The 18,904-nt window shown below is 37.9% G+C and overlaps 1 protein-coding gene across 6 annotated transcripts in view; it reads left to right on the top strand.

The window, feature by feature from the left end:
* ADAMTSL1 (ADAMTS like 1) overlaps nucleotides 1-18,904 on the top strand; it is a 417,470-nt gene that overhangs the window by 319,916 nt on the left and 78,650 nt on the right. For 3 of the 6 annotated variants that reach the window (XM_023943413.2, XM_086867601.1, XM_023943415.2), the window contains 4 exons: nucleotides 8,006-8,056; nucleotides 12,892-13,096; nucleotides 14,356-14,503; nucleotides 18,474-18,558. In XM_023943413.2, the coding sequence (XP_023799181.2) occupies nucleotides 8,006-8,056; nucleotides 12,892-13,096; nucleotides 14,356-14,503; nucleotides 18,474-18,558 (489 nt within the window). Of the gene's footprint in view, nucleotides 1-8,005; nucleotides 8,057-10,543; nucleotides 10,700-12,891; nucleotides 13,097-14,355; nucleotides 14,504-18,473; nucleotides 18,559-18,904 lie in introns of those variants that run through there. The other 3 variants (XM_023943414.2, XM_086867600.1, XM_086867602.1) reach the window with 2 other exon arrangements.

Raw genomic sequence — 18,904 nt, 5'->3', positions numbered from 1 at the left:
TTGCTGCCCGAACCAGGTGTACCAGCTTTAGAGTAGCTAGGCATTATCAGAGCAAAACAAATCACACTAAGGCAAAGATAGATTTCACTTATACAAAGTTTTACAATGAAGTCCACTGACCTTTTCTGGAGCTAACACCCAGATTTCTTCAGTGTCACTGATGACACCTTTACCCAGAGGGTATGGCAGTTTATATGCCTTTGTTCCTATAAGCACATTTTGTAAGAGACAGATGTCTGTAGAGACCAGGTGTGATTAGGTAGAAGGCCCAAACATGAATGTTTCAGAAAAAGGATTGTTGAAAAACATGAATCAATATGGAACCTATCTTCTGGAGTCATCTATCACAGTCTCAATGCGAAAGTAATTTTATGTAGTTGCTTTATTATTTTATTTTTTTTTTAATTCTAAGATACTGTTTTTTAAACATGCTGTTCTGGGTCAAACATAATTTGCCTCTGGAATTTGTGTCCTGGATATTTTCCATGCTTTTCTCAATGATTTTAATTCTCAAATGGTGATGCAGATGACTGCATCCCATACATGGGAGGAAAGAAAAAAAAAATAACAGCTGGGCAGATGTCAGGAAGCAATTTTGTTTTATATAAGACATAACAAGGCAAAGTTGTTGATATAAAGACCCTGAGGGGAAGGAGAGTCATTTAGAAATACAGCTATGCCATCCCAGGGGAGCTGGCTTTTTGGAAACATCTTCACAGTATGCCAAATTTCAAATTACTACTTTCAAAAGTGCCTTTGTAAAGAATTCAAGAATCAACAACAAAAAAAACAGAGGAAATCTGGATATTCCTAATGATTTCTTAAAGTCAGGAAGAGGGTAGGTGAAGCAGAAACATGGGGTCAGAAGCATGGATAAGGAGGGTGTCTTGGCTCCACAGTGTCTTTGCATTGTGGAAGTTTCTCTGCTGCACCAGTATAAAACTAAGAATTTTTCCTGGTGAACTCAGTTCCAGTGAGGCATAGCTCATTAGTGGTTGCTTACTGTTCCTATGGTGTCTTAATGAATGCCGCAGGAAATAATCATTGAAGACCATAGTGGCACTGAATAAAGGAACAGAGAGTGGTTGCTTACAACCACTTAAGTAGGTTAAGGAGCCACTTAAGTTGCTTAAGTAGGAGAGTTTACACTAAAATTTTCAGCAAAGTGTAAGCTGAAGGAAAAGTTTAAATGAATACCACAACTATTGTGTGAACCTCTTTAGGTTTAGTGCATAGAAATGTTTTACTTTATTGTGCTTACTATGGCAATATGTAAGCTGTATTGCTGGCATCGAGAATAGCAAAAAAGCTTAGTCTCAATAAACATGTGAAAGTATGTGGATGGTTATTTAGCAAGCACATATAATTTATACATACTCATTTTCCAGGTTAAATAGAGGCAGGCACGTTTACTGTTCATCCAAGTCAGACCAGTAATTCATGTCTCACAGAATACATCGTACACGATGACACTGAGTGCCTTTTAATCCCTACATATCAATGCTCTATTCTGCCTCTCTTACCAAACCTGTTTTGGATCCACCTCATGCCTTACAAAGTAAAAAGGAGAGATCTGTTTGTTTACAGCCCATTATGATTTTACAGTAGTCTGCCTTTGACTGGCAAAAAATAAGTCTATATGCATGTTATCTACTGATGTCAACAGCAGCCAGTTCAATCTAGTCCACTCCCCTTCTATGTGGCAAAACCCAACATTAGTATTTCACCAATTAAATTAAGTGAAGATCTTTTTACTACCCAAAACTTCACAAACTGGAAGGTATTTTTCACTTTCAGCTTTATCCTCCTTTCTGGTATATTTTAATAAAAAAGGAATGGATATTTTTTTCCATCTTAGAGAAAAGGTTTGTTCAGATTTGACTTAACTTCATGTGCTAAACACTTACTTAGGACAATTCTAAGATGCTATAAGCAGAAGATGCATTTGATTCATAATGCCAAGGCTTCTCCCCAAAAAGCAATTTTGACAAATGTGAAAAAGGCTGCTGCCCCACTCACCATTTGCTTGCTCACCAGCATACTCTCAGTATTTCCATTTCATCTTCAGCTTTTAGGTGGCATTCCCAGCCATGCCATTCTGCATTTTTACCTGTCTCCCATATTTTTTGCCTGTTGCTGCTACATGTTAATGTGGGAGTTTCTGAGTCACAAAAGCTCTATGCATGTTTTCACCAGATTTCAAAGTCATATGAAGATTTCTAAAGGCAGCTTCAACAAAGATTCTAAATGCATAAAGCAACTGTCTAAAAAATTTCTTGTTAGCAAGCCTCTAGTGGTTTTTTTTAACATTTTAACATTTTTAACATTTTTTTTTAACATTCTGGAGTTTGCCTAGAATTTAATCTGTAAGCCTGTCTATAGAAATAATACTTATACCTGTGGAAAGTTTTGGGAAAAATCTCTCATTCCAGCAAGCTTTTTCAGCATCCAGAGACTTGAAAGAACTCTCAGATATACGCTATTTATGGAGTCCTCCAGCAAAACTAAAAACTCCTCTTCCTGCTTGTCAAAGTTTTCTTTTAGCATTCTCATTTAAATATCCATACTGGGTGGTGGCAGAGATGGGTATTACCAAAAATAAATTTAAAATTAAATTTAAATTTTAATAAAATTATGGTCCTTAGTTGTTCATTTTCAGCTAACCTGACAAGAGCATTGAAGTACAAAAAGCATACAAAAGACACCAGGGTGCTATGACCATTCAGAGTGATTCAAAGTAGTGAGAAGTCCATAATATACTTGACAAAGTGAAAGTGGATTTGTAGATGAAAATGTAGCTGGTAGAAATGGCAATGTTCTGGTAGTAATAATCAGGGTGGCCTGAGTTCAAGAGCAGGATAAAGATGGGCAGCAGATAATTCTAATGCTGAAAGAGATACATTTCTTCTCAAAACAAGCAGTTGAAACCTTAGATTTTTGTACAGGGCAAAAGTAATCAAAATCAATCTAGAAAATAACTTTGTCAGAATAGGCAAGGGGGCTGGGCCAGGAAGCACTTGTTAAGCACTTAGAATATGTGAATAGCAGAGCAAATTCAGCTCTAAGGGGACAATACATATTAATGAAACACAAAAAGAAAGGCAGAAAGGGGCTGCCAGGTTGCATCTGATAACAAGCTGTAAGCTGGGAGAACATATCATGTATTGTATGAGCATCAAATACAGGTATCTCTCTGCCCAATATGAAGTTACAGGAAAATTAGTCTATTTTAAGTCCTAGAAGACACCAAAATTGCAGCATGTAAATGGTCATTTACAGAGATTTTCACTGGATATTCAGTTGTTAACATTTAGTAAGTGTTAACTACTTACCAGCTTATTCCCTCTTTGTATCAAACACTACTCATCCAAACCACCAAAAAATATTGAACTGATTAAAAAAAAGGTGATGTTTAGAAGCATTACAGTCATGCTACTAGAAGGAATTACTTTTTCTGCTTTTGACTGGAAACACTTCTTTCAAGCACTGTGAAGAGATTGTTTTTTAGCAATGATAATTAAGCCATATGTTGCTTAGAATTTAAAATCTCTGCACCATAAACAAGACTTTTTTTATAAAGGTAAGATACTGTCATGCCAAACAGACATTCTGTTTAAAGCAAGACTTTTTTTGGAGGCTGACACAAAAGGATGGCTTTCTCAGTAGTGTTTTTCATTCATAAGTAGGTTTTTAAAGTATCCACTGACATGTCTTTTTTAAATGTTTAAGCAGAAGACATTGGAATTTGCCAATCTGTAAAGTACTAAGAGCATATAAAAGGACATATAAATACAACATACATGGTAGTTCTTCAAGATTCACATTGATACCATCCAGAAACCAGAAAGGTAACTCATACTGGTAGCACAACTGAAAGCTACCCTTTCACTGCCTGCAAATGTAGGCACTGAAACCAATGTTGCCTGTACCTGTGGTGTCACTGTCATCTACCCCAGCTCTGAAGGGAAAAAGTAGATTCACAGAATACATGGGAGGCATTAACAGATACCATCTCTTCGAGGACCTCATTAACTCTTTCTCAAAACAGAAAGTGTTCTTGTAGCACGAGGAGATGATGTCACAGTGTGGCATAAACCTCCATAAAAATTGTCCTTAGAGATCCCTCAAGTGTAGTATCACACATCACCTTAGTGTTAGGATTTGAAGTGTTCAAATACAGTCTTTTTCATGAGATTGTTATCTGCCCAGTGATAATTATGGCTTTCACAGAAATGCTAGACTGTTGTCTTTTGAGGTGAGTGCTTTCATGTCTTCCAGCACAGCCAGCCCAAGCTACTTTAACATTTCATTATTATTTGTTCACTTCAAATAATGTCTTAAACATATTCCATTGCTTAAATGGTACAGTCCCTGCCATGCAGATCATTTACTCTCAGGTTTGATAGATTTCAATGAAGGCTTAAATCTTCATGTGTGAGTCTGCATCAGGAAAGAGGTGTGATGGGTGCAGCCACATGGCAGCATGGGCAGCCCTGCAGCCCTGAGTAGGACACTCCCAGCAAAACAGAGCCCTCAGCAGAAGTGAAGGCTGTGAGCCAGAGGCAGGTGAACATCCTGCAGAGGCTGGGCAGTGGCACAGCAAGGCTGCAGGTTACCATCACAGGAGTGGCAGGTTGTCCTCATGTGAGCCACACCATCCTGAGGCACCTTGACAGCAGATGTCCTTTCTCTCTGCTGGCTTCTCTCTCAGTTGTAGCACCCATGCCCCTGCCTGGCTCAACAGGTACCTGAGACCTGTTCCAGGACCTGAGACTTGTCAGCATGCAAGAGAGAGAGCTGGGAAGGGATGGCCTTGTCAGAAAGTCTGAGTCATCAGGGAGGTAGAGGAGAAAGGCACTTGAGCTTGTCATCTGTCAGCTAAATCAGGTTAAGGGCGAGAAGGAGCAACTGCGGAAGAGTTGACCAAACATGTCTTCCAAAGGAGTGCAGCTGAGGAAACTCATCCCAGAGGAAGGCTGAATGTTTGCAGAGATGGCAGATCTGATTGCAGCACTCTCTTCTCTGGCAGAGAATGTGCAGCTCCCATTCCAACCATACATGTGCCTTGGAATAACAACAGTGTTGAGACTGCCAACCCTCAGGAGGAAAAAAAAAAAACAGTGTGCAGAATATATGACAGGACTTGTTGGTCTGAAAGGCCTGGGAGATTGCAGACATATGGGACAGAATAGCTCTGTAAAATAATTTGCTTTGTGCTCCTGCTCCTGCTCCTGCCAAGTTTCTTGATGTTTTGTGAATGAGTCCTGTTAGATACTCACACATACTTCAGTGAAGGAATTATTATTTCCTCTGCTCATTTAGCACACCATCCCCTTTGCGTTGAATGGGGATGTGCAATAAATAAACCCTATAAAGTAGATCTCTTCCACTTTGTTTATAGGAGTATGATAGACTGATAGATTAATGGAATTTAAACCACTATGTCCCATCAAAAAATAAGAATACACCAAAGTAATCTCTTAAGATTTTTTTGAAGTGTTAACTTAGTCTTAGGTTTTTCTTTATGGAACACATATAAAAAAAAACCCACGCAAGACTAGCTAGAAAAGTGCAGATGTCATTAATAATAGGATGACCATCTGCTCTTCTGTTTTAAGACAATTCTTTTTTAAAATCATAAATTAAACCATTGTGTACTATTGTGGGGGTCTTTTTCCTTGCTATGGCTTTATAGCTGTGGTTAATTTTCTTGTAGTTACAGAATGAGAGCCTTTGGCAACCCCTCACGTATGCACAAAGACAGTGTCAGTAAGTCTGTGGAGCTCAATACTGTTTACAGAAATGCAATTTTGGCATGCAAATTCTTTCAAGGGTCAAACCTTTCCAATTACAATATTAACCTAGTGCTTTGTAAATGTTATTTAATATTCATAACACTGTGTGACTGTGGTACAGTTATTTCTATCTGAACAGTCTTGGAAGTAATGCATTCTAAAGCATGTAGACCTGGATTATGCACAGATATCATGTTTACTAGAAAGAAAATACTTTTCACTGAAATGAATGAGAAATGTTTTGAAATCTGCTTATTTCTTAGGCAGTAGATGTTTTTATAGTGTCATTATTTCATTTTTTAACTCACTATGTTAACCATTTTTTCCAACCCCTTCTTAGCAAGCTGATGATCTGGAAAGTGCAAACAGCTTCACAGTGGAACTTCAACAGAAGTAGTAGAAGAGTCAGGAAAATAGCAAATTCCCAAAAGCAGGGGCAAAAAAAACCCTCACAAAAAGTTCCCTCTCATCTTTTTAAAATACTAGTACACAATTCCTCCACATTCTCCAGATGTCTACCCATCAAGCTAAGTCTGAAAAGACTTGTTCATTGACCATCCTTTAAATGACCCATTTGTCTTTTCCAAAGTTTCCCAGTACCAGAACAACTTCTCCTAGATTTTTAGACTTTTGTGGGGACAGGCAACTCTTCAAAGATGCAAATATGCACACTCCTGCAGAGAGTCCCTGTGACTGCAGTGACTGCTAATCTTAGAGGCAACTGTCTAGCTCCTCTCACACACTTCCAGGGCTCCAGCTGCTTCCCGCACTGTAGCTGGAAAATTCCAGCACACTGACCTGACACTGACTCCTTGCTATGGAAACACAATGGGATCCATTCTTCTATCTTGGACAAATTATGCATATAAAACCCCTGTTGACTGAAAGGAGAATAGACCCCTTTAGGCCCGGCCTGACAAGACTCCTTTGAATGCTTACAGCATTTTTCGGTGAACTGTGTTGAGGATGGAGAATACTTTCTCCCTTCCCCCTCCTTCACTCCTTCCCCCTTGCAGAAATCCATAGGAGCATACCTAACACCTCTCATCTGTAAAACACTCCCGAAATACACCTTTATTCTTGACATTCAGTTTCATCTCTCCCTAACTTGGATGGGGACACACCTTTTATTTTAATGCAATTAGTATTCACTCCTTGATTTTTCTGTCCACTTGCCCCATCCAAGTACCCAAGTGGCTTTGATGAAGGTGATGAGGTCCTCTGAGATCATCTGTTTTATTTTAATAGTTATACCTGATAAAGTTACTTTTTGTCAAAATTATAAACAGTGCAGACAAAAGATGAAATTTCAGACTAGCAATTCAGTGAGACCCTGCAGTTGCAAATGAGACAAGTGGCATCCATCTCACACATAACTGGCATGATAATATTTCAGTAAATTCCTAATTTTGATCTATGCTATTGTCTTCTATAACTTTTAGATATTACATTATAACACCACACCAGTACAGCAAAGTAAGCCAACCAATTATGACAAACAGAAAAAATACAACCTGATGTGTTAATCTTTTCTCAGGCTCCTTCTTTCTTCCAGGGAAAAAAAAAAAAGTTAAAAAAAACTTTAAAAAAAATTTTAAAAACTACAGGTATGGACTCTTTTAAGGTGAAGAGACAAGAATTGCAGATTTAAATTCTTGCACTGTGATTACCCAGATTTCTAATCCTGGCCCCTCTAAAAGCAGAGGCTTTATTTGATGGGCAGAAACAACCATATAATAGTTATAAAAAAGATTTTATTTAGAGTTCTCTGAAGCAGACAGTAGTTCTGTTGTCCTCAGTGACTTTGGATCCAAGCTCCAAGAAAGTGTTAAGTATAGAAACATTCTTTTTGATGCTAGATAATAACTCAACTGAAAGGAAATTCTGGGTGACTTTTAGCAATAGATTGGTATATAATATATAAACAATATTATTTGTCAAACAACAATATATTTATAACAAAAAAGTAGTAAAAAGTGATTTATTCTTTGAATTACTCAGAAAAAGTAGGATGGGAGCATATTTTTTTTTTTAATGGGATGATGATTTAGGTAAAATATCTTGTTTTGTTGGTTTCTAATTCTGTAATACAAAAAGTTGTGTAATGTAATACAATATTGTAATACAAAAGTTGTATAATGTAATCATTTAGTGTTTATTTTATTATGTGTACCTTCTACTCAGAGGGTTGGCATTATTGTTCCTAACAGTGATGGATACAAGCAGATCATGCCCTATGACCTCTACCATCCCCTTCCTCGGTATGTAAAACAGTTAACCAGATGCAAGGCTTAACAAATTCATTTTCTTTTTCTTTTATTCTTCTGTGTACTTCTGCTTTGCTCTCAGGCTAAGTTAACAGATGCTGCTTTTCTCTTACAGATTAATGTAGAGATGTTCAAGTGCTAACCTGCTGTAATAAATTCTGTCAATAAAAAACTGAAATTATAGCCTATCAGAAGGAGAAATGCAGATTTATAAAGTGTGTGTTCCCTTTCTTTCTCCCATTCCTCAATCCCACTTTCCCTTTTCTCTCACAACTTTCTTTTTCTTGCCCTTTACTCCTCTCTGAACAAAACTATAATCTGTGGCTTTGTTATGAACCTCAAGATTTTCTCCCCCTCACCCCCATTTTGCTGCATTTTGCATGCCTATAATTTATGAGATTTTGGATTTTGACAACATTAGTGTTGCTCTCTGGTCTTACAAACCCATGTTAATGCCTTCCCCATGGGCATTAATTCATTGGCTTTTCTAAGAAATAGGTGATCATGGCAGGAGCAAGACCTGATTTTTATCATTAACTAACTCGCAATTAAAATGTCTTTAATGTAAGAATCAAGATTCCCATGGAAATAAGATGATGAGTAATTATTCTTAAATCAGTGAATAAGACTGTTGATTACAAAAATGTTTGATAGCTGAAGGATAATAACCTCTGGGTTTTGAAATACTGCCTGGACATGCAAAAGTCTTGCACTGTGTTTTCTTCTTCATTAACTTATTGTTTCATGGTCTATGAAATCACAGAAAGAACCCTCTAGACAGCTAGATAGTCTCATCCAGATGAGGAAACAACCTCCCTCCAACAATATTGAGGCCTAATGCACAGAACCTTCAGTATCCATGTGCAAATGCAGTGTATTCCCACTCCACAATCTCCAGCCAAATCAACTCCAACTGAGTAACACAAGAACAACTTACCAGCCAAGCACTGTGGCTGCCATTCATGTTCAAACCCTTTAACATCTGTGCCATTAGGACTAGGCTATTCTCTTCCCAGATAAATGCTTATATTCATGTGCACATAGTCAGTATCACCAAATATTTGAGAGATACTCTTACAAAGTATATCTCTGCATCTAATTCCTTATTTTCTGGAAAACATTTTTCTTTGTTATTTATTTTAAAAAACCCCACAAACACATTTTGAGGCATACCTCGTAGCATCAAAAGTTAAACCTGTTAGTAAGGAATATAGAAGCTAAAATGCAAATACAGGGTTTAACACTCTACCTTGATATTAAAAAAAAAATTAATTTAGTTGTGTACAAAGGGCATGAACATTGACAAAGAACAGAGAAAATTTTGGTTTTTTAAGAAGATTATTCAGCAGTACTTAATAGTGGAAAAATAAAAGAATAAAAGAAAATAAAAGAGAAAAGAAAAGAAAAGAAAAGAAAAGAAAAGAAAAGAAAAGAAAAGAAAAGAAAAGAAAAGAAAAGAAAAGAAAAGAAAAGAAAAGAAAAGAAAAGAAAAGAAAAGAAAAGAAAAGAAAAGAAAAGAAAAGAAAAGAAAAGAAAAGAAAAGAAAAGAAAAGAAAAGAAAAATGGAAAAATGGAAAAATGGAAAAATGGAAAAATGGAAAAATGAAATATCAAAGGCCTGAGACTGTTTATCAAGCTGTACTGGATTATGGTCTCACCCTGCAATTGCTCCTTTGCATCCCTTTGCCCCACTCTGCCAGCCTCACTACTCTGCTTTAATCTTCCCCTGTATCAATTGCTCAGGCTGCAACAGCCTGACCCCTGTTTTCTGCCTGCTGTTTTGCTACTACTTCCCCTCTTCTCTCTCTGCTCCACTCTCACCTGTGTTCCTATGATCCCACAAACAGGGCTCAACTCTTCCTCCATCACCCTGACAGGGAAGGCATAGCTACATGTATTTCCTCCAAACCTCAGAGGCAGCTGGAACTGAATAGACCATAAGGCTGGCATGAGACAGGGCCAAGTCAGTGGGATAAAAATGTCTTTCCTCTGAACTTGCACAGTTTAAGAAAAACAAAAAAACAAAATACATATCCCCCAAAACAACAACAAAATTTTATAAAACCCACAGCAAAAAGAAATTAAATTAAATTTAAAAAAAGGAAAAAAAAAAGGCCCTGGTTTGATTGCATTACCTGCCTGAGACCAGCACCTAAAACTAGGGACAGCGTGATAAACATTCCATAAGTAGAGAGCTAATCTGTGAAGGCATCTCTGCAAGATTTCCCTACTGCAACTCCTCAGCCTTGTATTTTATCACCAAGATGGAAATGTATAACTTTTAATGCATGTCCTTGTTTTTGGCAAATTTGAGAAAGCCTCTGAATGGGGTCCCTCCAGAAAGCAAATTCAAGTGTTCCCTCCCCCAGCTGTTTTGGGAAAAGATTTCCTTGGAGAAAAGTGAATAAAACTGTTTATTTAACAAGCAAAATATTCACAAGCATAAAAAATTAATAATATTAAGCAATAAAACCTCTCACAGTTCTGAAGAGATGTCAAATTCACAAAGTCCATGTCATGGTGTGTAGCTGGGCTCTCTCAGTCCCTTTCAGTCCCTCTGGAAGTGCCGAGGCCCAGGCCCCGCTGGGCCACAGGCCTGAGCTCCCGGGGTTTGTCTGGGGTTTCAGTCCAGAGCAGGTTTGTACAGATCTAGAAAAAAAGCCACAGTCTGGGGAACTTCCCCACCTCAGCTAGCTGAAAACTAACTAACTAGCAGCAAAGGAGAGCTCTGTCCCTCTGTCTGTCCATGCTGCAGACAGCACAGTCAAGAGAAGGATGTAGGGCAGCGAGTGCCATTTCTGAACACAAACTGCGGCTTCTGCTCACCCTGCTTCGCTCTCAGAACCAGCCTTAAATGTGCAGAACTTTACATCCAGTGTAAACAGAACCGACAACTGGGGATACAAGCATCATAAACTCAGCCCAGGACAACGCACCACAAACTCTTTTCACAAATCCTCAAATGTTGTACCCTTCATATTTGAAAGGTGATGTGACACCTGCTTTAAGAGGTGTGCAACAGGGAAACTTCTTTTTCCTCCTTTACATTCTTACAACACCTGAGAAGCAAACTATCTGCTATATTTAAGCTACTTGAAATTGCTAAGTTTGCCTAAGGCACATGAAAACTTGTCCCAAAGACTTCAGGAAATTCCCTAGTGCTGTCACATTTTAAAGCTAGGAAAAGATGGCTGAAGTGGGCTGCAGCAAATTTTGTATGAATTTCTGTTTGTGGCAGTAAGAAACCTTAGCTGTATGTTGGGAAACTTGTTCAGCAGAACCACAGGAAACAGAAGTATTCCTAAAATTACATCTTTGTGTAATATGTGGCTTATGATCAGCACACAATGATGGCTGTGCATGGAGCATGGTTCTTCCACTGCTAGTGGCAAGCCATAGAAATAATCAGTAGCTTTACTACTCATAAAAAACTTTTAATTTAAGCCATTTCACACTGAGTTTTATGGTGCTACCGGTCAGTAACCAAATGAAGGTATTGCCAGGTATACTGGGGCTGATATGTGGACAATTAGAGAGAAAGAGAAGCATTTTTCATATTGCTCAACAATATTTGGGATCCTGTATTTGTTACTTAACAAAAATATTTCCTTTGTTTTAAGTGAGAGAATAAAAGTCTGCACCTTTCACTTCTTTTACTTCTTGTCCAAAGGAGGAAACAGGAAGGGCAGTTTTTCACCAAAAACTATTCTTTGAGGTGAAAAACTGAAATCTCCCAACTAAAATCGTTGTTTCAAACAGTATTCATAATGTCCTCGTGAAAAAGAATTTCCTTTGTGGGGTAAAGAATTATTTCATTAAGTGTTTCCAGGTAAGCAGAATGCACATACTTCTGTACTTCAGTCATGCACAGTAATATACAGGAAGAGCCACACTGGATCATGGGAATGGTCCCACCTCCAATCTACAACAAGGACTTGAATATAAGAGAGGCAATACCATATTATTTTGTGTGGACAGACAAGTATACCTATATATAAAAAAAATACATATCTTATAGCATAACTAAAAAAAGGATTATTCTCATAAGTATGCGTAGCTTTTCAGAACATACATGTATTGTTCTGAAATTTTTCATTGCATTCTCTAATGGCACTTGTAGAGAAAAGATGGTTCTCAGCTCCTGTCACTGCCTTAACTGTAAGGAAACAAAATCTATCGGGTTTATCCATCAGAGGACATTTACCTTACAAGTATGGTCACATTTTCTTTTTGCTAATTTCCTCCTTTCTTTCTTTATTTTTCCTCTACTGAGTTGCTTCCTTGGAAAAAACACTGCTCGTTCCCTTTATGTTCTGCAAAAGAGGCATCAGCCTCACAGCTCACTTAGTTTCCTGTGATTTGTGACAAAGATTCCTCAGAATATGAGAAATTATGAAAATATGATAATCACATCAATTTTAAAAAAAATCAACTTAGTTTAAAGTATTTAGATTTTCTATGGCAGTAGTAATTAGATTAGTGGGAAAGAGGAGATTTCATATTATTAACTGTGACATAAAATACATCATCTATAAGCATGCTTTGCTGCTGTGGACACCTATGAAAATAGATATATGACTCACTTTTACTGATGTTACCCAGGTAAAAAAATAAAACAAACCAAGCCAGACCAAAATAAATGAAAACAAATCAAAACAAAAACAAACACTATCAAACAGTCAAACCACAACAAACCAAAAAAAAAAAAAAAAACAACCAAAAACCATACAAATAAACAACCTTACAGATAGCAGTTTATATATTTTGGGGGTAGAGGTGAGGGTGGGAACAGCAAAGGTAATGTTTCCTGATGGTTCTTTGTTTTCCAGATGGGAAAGTTCACCCTGGACAGCCTGTTCCTCCTCCTGTGGAGGGGGCATTCAAAGCCGCAGCATCTCCTGTGTGGAAGAAGACATTCAGGGGCACATCAGCCCCGTAGAAGAATGGAAATGCATGTATACTCCAAAGATGCCTGTTGTCCAGCCTTGCAATATATTTGACTGTCCAAAGTGGCTTGCTCAAGAATGGTCTCCGGTAATCAACTTTGTTTTGTTGGTTTTGTATTTTACACCCTAGGGAAAACATCTTAAATTATAGTTTAGTGAGTTTTTGGAAGTAGGAACATTTATTGTTTTCCCTCATTACCAACACCTCTGTTTTAAATTATGCTGTTTGTCTAACTGCAAAGTAACCACTTTGGAAAAATATGTTAATAAGATGAAAACGAGCAAGAACAATGATGGAAAAATAAATCAGCTCTATAATATTAATTTGTGACCTTCTACTAAAAATAGACTGGTAATAAAAGCGAAATGTACAAAATCCAAAAAAGATTAATAAGAAAAAAAAACATGTAATGGTATTTCTGTATTACAATATTTCAGCCATAAATCAAAACTCAAAAACACTGAGAAATTTCAAGAAGCACATAAATCTGTACATGAGTCTCCTCTTTGATACCTGTATTTGTCTGTTACTGACTTGCCTTTCCTTCTGTATGAACGTAAATGTCTTAGAAATGTCCTTCCACAAAAGTAGTGAAATATTTTAACTTTGTATATAAAGACTTAGTTATATGTAAATATCATTTCTCACCACCCCAGTTTGTCAACAAGCAAACTGTGCTTTAGAAGCTAGGCTAGCTTACCTACAGACGAGGTGTTCTTGACTGATTGCAAGGTGTTTTTTGATTTCCAGATGAAAGCTGCTGTCCAAGAGCAAAGTAATATTGGTAACATCCACAGCACTTCCAACTGATTGTAGTTTGGACCGTCTCCTGTGCAACCAATTTTGAAACAATCTGTGCAAGGGATAAAAAGCTGATGAACCAGAGCAAAAATAAATTTTAAAAAAAACAAACTAAGAAGGTGTCTGAGGGAAGAAAGCCCAATAGTTTCCAGAATAGCTGAGTGTAACCCTGTTGATGTATAAGCCCCACTACTTTGTCCAAGCAAAGCAGAGTGGCTCCAAATGAAACTGACAGGGTGTTACTGAGCATATCCAATACAGGACATATGGCTACAAGCCAAGTAGGCAACATTGCAAGAGTGATACTGCAAGAGAAGTTCAATGGCAAAATGTCCAAATCAAGTAAACATTCTGAGCAAAAAGGCAAAAATTTCTGTCAATTTTATACCTATCCATAATTACAACAAATACTTTATCTTCAAGTTTGGGTGCTTCTGCATCATGTTTGCCTCCCTGACGTTGCATATTCCCCTTATATTTATCATTGCTATGCGTGACTGGGTTTTTCTGCCTTTTCATTTTTTCATGGTTTTTTTTCAATCCAGTGCACTGTGACCTGCGGACAAGGACTCAGATACCGTGTGGTCCTTTGCATTGATCACCGAGGGATGCATACAGGAGGCTGTAGTACTAAAACAAAGCCGCACATAAAAGAAGAATGCGTTGTACCCACTCCTTGCTACAAGCCCAAAGGTAATGAGGCAGGATGTTTCTCTTAGATTTTTCAGAGCTCTTCCATGTTGGAGACGTTTTGTTTTGCTGCTGGCACCCTGTTTCCACCTGCATTGAGTTATGATTTTACACCTGTCTGTTCCTGTCTGCCTGCCTCAGTTTGGAGTGCTGACCTCTTTTGTCTTACAAGCTTTGGGCCTTTCATAGTTAATTTACTGTCCAGCAGACTAAGCAATAGAAATGTAAATTTGGATGTATTTTCACAGTTTGCATCCAAGCTAAATTTGTCCTGTGTTTTAAAATATACTAAAATGAACTATATAAATAATGCCTATGGTAAATAAATGTAACTGTAGTTACAAAAGTGCCTGTTCATAACTGATAGCATGAAATAGATCAGAAGCAAGCACATCTCATGAGGTTTTTCTTACTATCTAGGCTGCAAAATTTATCAGACAGAAACATCTTATACAAAATTATACAACAATTTTTTGTATTAATATTTTTCTTGTTTGGGCCTCAAACAGAGAGGAAGACTGGAATAAAACCCCCATGGTTTGTTGAAAGAAGAAGGAAATATTTCTGCATTTGTTTGTAGGTTCTTATGGGATGGAAATGATAGGAAGAGACTTGGAGACTGGGTTGCATTAACAGGCAGTGACCAGGTATAGCAGACACATGTATCTGGTGATTTTCACAGGTATATGAGCATGCATGGGACCATGCATGACTATGCTGACTAATTTATGGAAACCTCTGGGCTACCGAAATTCATGAGGACTTTTCTAAACTGAAGACTTCCACTCTTAAGAAATCTTAAGAAAACATAAGAAAACATGGCTCTTAAGAAGCCATAAGAAAACAATTCCTTTAAAAAAAAGAATTGTTATCTTGAAACATATTAAGAGCACTTTTTATGAAGCCCTATAAAATAAGACTGATCCAGGACCTTGTGCTCTTCTAAGATGGAACAGTGAAACATATAATGTTAATTTCTGCACTAAGAGGCTGATGATTTGGCACACATGCCAAGTTTCAAGATTCCAGTTTATCATGACCATGAAAATTCATGGTATCTGCCAGGCACCAGATATCTGCTTCACCAGAGTGGTGAAGCTCAGACATAGAGTCTTTGGAAAGTAATGAGTATGTTTACGCTGTATTTTACTGCCCAATATGAGCTTACTCCATCCACCTTTCAAGACATAAAAAAAAGGCAAAAAAAGGCCCTGTGACTGTGTTAGCATGACTCTGAGCCTCATACTGATATTCAGTAGGTTTGAGCTCACTCAGACAGCTGTTTTTGGGGAGCATTTTAGGTTTATGGTGCTCAGAACACATGTAGTGCAAGATCCAGTCTGCCTGCATCATACAGTGTATGTACATAGCAAAATGCAGCAAGACACAGAAGAGAACTTGTGCTGCAAACCATCCAAAAATGACTTCTGCTGAGAAGGGTGCAAAGCCAGCTAGGAAAGCTTTGCTTACCTCTATCTGTCATTAAGTGTTTCCAAATGGGACTTCTCAGGGAACAAAATTACTTCTTGCTGGAAGCCCACCCTTGCAAGAGCATGGCATCTTCGTCCTGCATAAGATCTTGTGCTGCCCCTTGCAGCATATACATGATTAATTTCTGATTGTAGGGAGTTACTTCCTTCTTCCATTTTTTCACATGGAATGAAAAGTCCTGTGCAAAGCCTTCTTTAATTTGGTTTAGTTTTCCTCCTTATTTTTGTTCTGCAACAGTCACACAGTTCTCCATAATGCAAGAGTTAATGTTTGAATATCCATGTATCTGAAGGCTGACCAGTGATTACAGAACAGTGTTGGACTAGACAGTATCCAGAGGTTTCATCCAAACCAAATTAGTCTATTTATAGACTAGAAATTTGTCCTTTTTATTTCATGCAACTAACAATTTCTAGCAGAGTTGGACATTTAGAGCAGTAGGGGTAATGAAGTACCTCTCATTTATTGAATGTTTTAGTCCTAGACTGGGGTTTTTTTTGCAGCTGGATTAACACAAAGCAGAAGACAATCTTCCAAGCTGACAGAAGCAGCAAGGCAGAATATGTGGAAGTCTCTCTTCTCTTAACATTCTCTGCAAAAAATAAATAGAAGGCAAATTGTTGATGTAATTTATTTCATTTTAGTTTATTCAAGCTCTAAGGCACTTTACGTTGCACCAATAATGCAAAAAACTAGGATATCACTATATTAAGTAATGTTTTTCTGATTTTATAGAGAATGTATATTCACCTAATACAATTTTCTGTGTAATACAAGATACAACCATTTTTACTGGAAGTGTTTTATAAAAGAAAAGATTTTACTTTAATCTCCAAAGGTAATTTTTTTTTCATGAGCTTATATGAGAAGTGCTTATTGTTCATTTTTCTGTCAAAGCATACTGTACAACATCAACATTTCTAATCATCTAACAAATTTTCAGTGTAGATGATAATTAACTACACCTGTAAAAAAATAAGGTTATTTTAAAAGTGACAAAACAGGCTATATTAGACAAGGATTTTGGTTTTTACAAGCACTTGCATCTAAGCAAAAAAAATCAGAGAAGTATTACTTTCCAAAACCCATAAAACAAACTGTAGAGCACATAAATAGAAATATTTCCTACATATTCTGGATGATTAGTAAAGTATAGACTAAACTAAGGCCTGTGATGGCAAACATTCATCCTTAAATGGCACTAACATGTTACACGAATATCTTGACAAGCTGTTTTTAAGACAGAGGAATAGTAATTCTATTACTGTCCCTCTTTTCGTCAGTTAATAACTTGCTCCAAGGAGATTTGCATGACTAAAGTTGTAGTAGCTGTGCAGTCAAATTATAAGTCATCATTCCTCTGTGATACAACTGAGAGATGGAAAATTTCACGTGCATATGTGAAATGTTCATTGTTCTGCACAATAGAGTCACAGAAAATTCCTGACTATTCTGAAAGATGTTAACCTACTCCTGTTGGCGAGTACAAGTCCATCCTTACTCAAACCCAAAAGGCTTAGGTGATCTGTGAGTGGTAAATAGGCTTTAGCCTATAACCTAATAGCTCTGGTTCTCCTCAGTGGTCTCACCACCCTCTGTGGTTTTTCCCCCTGATCCCAGCCCAGAATGTCCTGTTGAAGTGCAGAGCTCCTTAACAACTTTTAGTGCCAAATTTGCTCTTGCTTTATACCCCTGTAGAGATAAAACAGTTCTGCTGCCTTCAGCTCAACTACTCCGCTCTGACACTGTGTGAAAGTGGAGTCTGGCTTGCAAAGCAGCATGGCCCTGCACTCCCCAGAGCAGAGAACCTCATTACCTTGTGCACACATCCTGGAGGGGAGGAAAAACAGATCCACTGTTTTCCATCAGGAATGACAGAAAAAGTATCAAAGTATCAAGCTCATTTTTTTTTAAAACCCGCATAGCTGATGAACTGATAAACAAGTTGAAAAGCATAGCTGTGTCATTTACTTATAGTTTTCCTGTAGTATCACTCACCAAAGCAGGACTTTCTTTATTTTTGTAATCTAGCTAAACCAAGATCAGCATGTCTTCCAAAATTCTAAAATTTAAAGGTAAAGAAAGGTTGTTACACATTTTGCCTTTTGTAATGGAGGCCTGTTACACTTGCAAGTTTCCCTTCAAAAATACTTTCCAAAGTGCCTACTTCTACCGTTCCGTTATATAGTCTGAAAGGGGACAATTTTAATATCCCTGTCTGGCTTCAGGGCACTATAGCCCTTCTACCTGCAGCAGTGAAATATCTGGCCACATAACCTTGCAAGTGATATAGTCCAGGTGATGAAAAATTTGTTTCTCTCCCCTGTGTCATCTTTTCTCTTTTTCTCTTTTTGCCAGGCCTCTGTGTGTGTGTGAAGGCACCCATACACCACACACATGCTTGGTGAGCAGAGGGAGGGAGGCACACACACTGGTGTTACCACATGCTTCCTATTTTCACATGCTTATCTTTGCTCCATAGAGAAACTTCCTGTGGAAGCAAAGTCACCATGGTATAAGCAGGCTCAAGAGCTGGAGGAAGGAACAGCCGTATCTGAAGAACCCTCGTAAGTCTCAAAAATTTCCTTACAAGTGGTCCTTGTTATGTGATCCTGAGAAGCTGTGGTTGTTCCCTCCCTAGAGGCATTCAAGACCAGGTTGGATGAGGCTCTGAGCAACCTGGTCTAGTGGAAGGTGTCCCAGCCCATGGCATGGGGAGTGGGAACTTGAGGATCAATAAGGTCCTTTCCAAGCCAAAGCCCTCTGTGATTCTGTGTTTACATGTGGGAAACGGGGACTTGTGCAGAACCAGCACAATCTCTTGCATGTATTTGGCTTCTGTTAGAGTGTAAAGGATGAGCCCAGCCCTGTGGCTATCCATGGTCGTAAGGCTTAGGTGCAAAGAGACAGATT

Source organism: Cyanistes caeruleus, chromosome Z (genome assembly GCF_971803275.1).
Source record: "Cyanistes caeruleus chromosome Z, bCyaCae1.hap1.1, whole genome shotgun sequence".
Classification (NCBI taxonomy): Eukaryota; Metazoa; Chordata; class Aves; order Passeriformes; family Paridae; genus Cyanistes; species Cyanistes caeruleus.
Note: the sequence above shows the minus strand (reverse complement) of the source record. Positions and strands in the feature narration are given on the sequence as shown.